The sequence below is a fragment of the Syzygium oleosum genome, unplaced genomic scaffold, assembly GCF_021117445.2.
Source record: "Syzygium oleosum isolate NSW1041296 unplaced genomic scaffold, Sole_v2.1 Sole_v2.23, whole genome shotgun sequence".
NCBI lineage: Eukaryota > Viridiplantae > Streptophyta > Magnoliopsida > Myrtales > Myrtaceae > Syzygium > Syzygium oleosum.
The window spans coordinates 5,627,402-5,631,823 of NW_026607507.1; the positions used below are offsets into that span (position 1 = coordinate 5,627,402).

General features: G+C 41.1%; 1 protein-coding gene across 1 annotated transcript; it reads left to right on the top strand.

Annotated features, from left to right (window-relative positions):
- The first annotated feature begins 1,430 nt into the window (after positions 1-1,430).
- Positions 1,431-3,661, top strand: LOC130140966 (GTP-binding protein At2g22870-like). Its single transcript, XM_056321484.1, has 4 exons — positions 1,431-1,979; positions 2,049-2,116; positions 2,730-2,955; positions 3,477-3,661. Exons 1-3 carry the CDS (start codon positions 1,431-1,433, stop codon positions 2,731-2,733), a joined length of 621 nt encoding a protein of 206 aa, XP_056177459.1. The 3' UTR covers positions 2,734-2,955; positions 3,477-3,661.
- Positions 3,662-4,422: the final 761 nt, after the last annotated feature.

Below are 4,422 nucleotides of genomic sequence, written 5' to 3' on the forward strand. Positions count from 1 at the left end.
TTAAATAAAATATGTTGTCTCGTTTAAGATAACTAATAAAAGTAAATTAGCAATAGTGGACAAAATAGAAACAATTATTAGGCCAATTATCGTGAAAAGCCTAGAATTTTTCACTTTTCTTTTTATCAAATCAGTATCTAAAATAATAAAACAATTCTCCCGGAGACCATCGAATATGAACAGTAAGAAAATTCTCTCGAACGTCTTTGCGACGTCAGGTCAAGAATAAATGCAAAGCACTGTATAAGAAATAGACCGAACGTCGTATAAAATACCCAAGCTCGAAGATCTCCGCTCTCGAAGCCGAAGGTCGTTTGCTGTCGATTGCAAATATCACAAAAATCACGGGTAGCAACTATGGGAGACGCACCACCGAAAAAAGCTACATTCAGGCTATTCAGCTGCCCCTAATGAATAGGGCGTCGCTGATACAAGATCGATATGAGTTTGGTTAGGGTGGCTTTGAATTGTAGGACTTGTCTCACATTCAAACTAAGACACCACCAAACTGCCTTTCCCTCGTACGTTTTGTCGTACCACGCCCACAGATAGAAAATCTGCTATGATGGTTGTTGCACATGAATGGGCTCTAATTGAAGCTTCTATTATTGATTGGTTGAACGAAGGGGTCCCATACCTAAGTCACAATCTAGGACAATAGTTATTCACGATTTAGTGAAATTACTTCTTCTAACAATAAAGTCTAATTATATCCGAACTTCATCAAGTATCTCACAAAAGAACACAAAGTTTGGCTTCCAACCCAAAAAGTCCGCCCTTTTAGCTTCTATCTATAGTAGTTGTTAGAAATTTGACATGTTGATCGGAATGTACTATATGTGTCTCGGATTTAGGTGACATGGAGCGAGGGCAAATAAAAAGACGGCCGCATCACTCCATAAATTGCTAAAGAAAAGTGAGAAATATTAGTTAGTCTTTACTTTCCAACCTAGTGAGAGGCCACTCCACTCACTGATCATCACGTGTCCAAATGGCATCTACTCGTCGGAGCTTTCAAAACCAAAAGAAGAATCACATGGGACGCAAACTTTCTCATTCACAGCATCCAGCAAGGACTTCTGTCGTGGCTCGAGCGTTAGTTAGTGTTCAAATTCATTAATTAATCAAATCTAGCTATTAGCAATAGGTTAGACGAGAATCTTCTCCTTGCTTCTATTGTGTGTACCAACATAGAGAACGCGAGATGTAGCTTTCGACTGACCCATCTAAACCATCTACTAATCATATGATCAATATAGCAAAAATTGGAAGCTACCCAGATGCCACCATAGTCACCAGAACTGATAAATTATAAAGAAAATAGTATGATTAAATTACTTCCCTTGAAGGGTACGTGAGCATCTTCAAAATTTTTCATTTTTAAATTTTATTTTTTGGAATCTCTCCTTTCTCTCTCTCTCCGTCCATTAATGTTGAAGCAGGCTTCCTTACTGATAAAACAATCTCTCTCCCTTTGCTTCTTCGCTTCCTCTTCTCTTTTTCTTCGCTTCCTCGGCTTCCCCTTTAGGCAAAGCAAATCATCTCCGTCCGACAATGGCCTTACACTGCAAAATCACCTCTTCACTCTGCACTTGACCTCTCTTCTTCAACCCTCACTTCAGCCATCTCCGAATGCCCTACTCTTCTCGCTCTCTCTCAAGACCCCTCCTCTCTTGCAGCCCACCCACCACGGCCCTTGCTTCCATGGCTTCGCATTCAAAACAGCGAGCCCGACAGCCTCGGACTCGGCCCGGATCGTTCGGAAAGTTTTCCTCTTCCTGCCCAAGGTCGATCCGGCCGAGGGTCACGCCCAGATTAAGGAAGTGAAGTTCGTGAAGAGCAGTGGGAGGGCCAAGGATTGTCCCGAAATGGGAGGCCCGAGTTTGCAATTATGGGTCCGTCTAATGGGGGCAAGTCTTGGCATATCAATGCTCTGGTTCAGAGGAAGAAGGAAGTTACAGTTAAATCCAAGAAACCAGGTCCTTTCTATTCCTTAGGGTTTTACTTTTTTCGCGTGGGATGGGCTGATTGATTGATGTATTTTGCAGGCAAGAGAGCTTATAAATCACTTCTTGGTGAACAAGAGTTGGTACGTTGTGGATTTGCTGGGTTACGGGTGAGCTTTAAGCATCTGGCTTTTGGCTTGCTTAAATTTTTCAGCTGTGTGGCGGCTTATAAATGCAAAAAAAAATCGCAGAATGTGAGCTAATATGTAAGTTTTGTTTCTGGGAATGCTGCAACTAATCGAGTGAGGTAAGTAGTCGATTCAAAGCTGTTAGAGTGGGAAACTGGAAAATCGTTGGATCACAACTTGTTGACGAGCCTTCAAAACTTGATTAATTGCGCTCAAATGGTTTAAGCATTTTTTACCTGTCACTTTGGATATGCCAAGGTAGTAATTCTTTCAGCTAACATGTAGAGGCTGGAAATTCCGTCTCCAACTTAAGGTCTTTCTGTTCCTCACGTAGTGGACCCTTTGACAAGCGGCAAAGGATTAGTTTCCGTCTTTCGATATAAATCGTGAAGTGGAAGAAGTAAATTTTTACATGCTTTGTCTTCATACTATGCTTTTTCATTGTTGCCTTTGTCAATCAACAGTTCCATGGAATGAGTAGAATAAAAATAAACAGTTAAAGGATTCTTCGAGCTAAAAGATTAGTTTTGCTAATTAACTCTCCCACAAAAATAGCTCTCCATTCACTCTTTTCATTGCCGCTTATCTATCATAGCTGACAGAGGATACGAGTAAAAATTACCAAGTCAGTGAGTAGAATGTTGATAAACAAAGGTCGACTCAAGTGACAAAAAGGCTCCGTTGACGGAGTGAGAATGAAGTAACCATCCAAGTATTGAAGCCAACAATTTTGGATGCAACTGCATGAGAGATATTCGTTCAAGGGGGAACTTAAGGCAATCGTAGAGTAGTGAAGCCAAGAAGTTCATGAGCAACCGATAGTGAAAATTGGGCAAAAGGACACTATAAGTGCCATAACTTGTGTACGGAGATCATTTTGGTGCCATAACTTTTTTTCGGATCACTTTGGTGCCAAGTCGGAGGAAAAACGATCACTTAAGTGTCATAAGTTTTTTTTGGATCACTTCAGTTCTAAAATTTTTGAAAAACGATCACTTAAGTGCTAAAATTTTTTAAAAACGATCATTTAAATGCTAAAAATTTTGAAAAACGATCACTTAAGTGCCAATCTCCGGCGAGCCACGTCAGCTTCAGAAATTAATAAAAAAAATGCCACGTCGGATTTCCGGCGAAAAATTGTGTACGGCACCGGAGTTGGCACTTAAGTGATCGTTTTTCAAAAATTTTAGCACTTAAGTGATCCAAAAAAAACTTATGGGACCAAAGTGAGCGCCGTACACAAGTTATGGCACTTGTAGTGTTCTTTTGCCGTGAAAATTGTGGAAAAGTGGAAAGGACAACCGTGGAAGTAGCGGAGAAGAAGCAATTATTGAAGTGGTAGAGTGGTTCATTTTTTAGTAACTGTTGGTAATAGAGATTGCTGAATTGTAAGAATTGCATAGGGTATATTCAATTTCTTTTTTAATCGTTGATAACTATCGGTAGTAGATATAAATACTTCAATTGTAGTTTGTAGAAGAGACCGCCAATCAATCAAAGAAAACCAATAGTTCAATTTTTTCTTCCTATTTTTAATATTTCATTACCTTTACATGGTTGACATGATTATCTCCAATCTCACATTTTTAATTTTCTCTTGGTTTGCGTTTCCTGTTTAAGAATTAACAAAGGACTATTTATACCCTTTGTTGAATTACTCATCGATCCATGCTTTGAAATGTATTTCCTCAACACTTTTCGACAAAACAAGTTGATTGGATTACAATTACATCTAGCAAGCTCGTGCTATGCATGGGAATTGATGGATTAATTTCTTGGTTACTCCAAAATCCATTAGATATTATTAGCAATGCGCTAATCTGTGGCAAATCATTAATGAAATTAGACATATAAAGAAATATGAATGATAACTTTGTTGGGAAAATTACCAAAAAAGTCATAAACCTTTTGTAAATCTGCCAATTCAGTCCTAAACCTTTTTTTTTTTTGCCATTTCAGTCCTAAACCTTTTACAATTGTGCCAATTCAGTCCATCCGGTCACTTTTGGTCGGCCGGCGCTGACGTGGACGCCGGCCGGCGCCCACCGGCGCCGGCCTGCTGACGTGGCATTATTTTAATATTTTTTTCCTTCTTCCCCCTGGCCGGACCGGCCAGGGGGAGGCTCGCCGGCGAGGTGACCTCACCGGCCATGGCGAAGCCGACCTCGCCGGCCATGGGCGAGGTCGAGCTCGCCCGGCCATGGCGAGGTCGAGCTCGCCGGCCATGGGCGAAGTCGACCTCGCCCGGCCATGGCGAGGTCGAGCTCGCCGGCCATGGGCGACGGCGA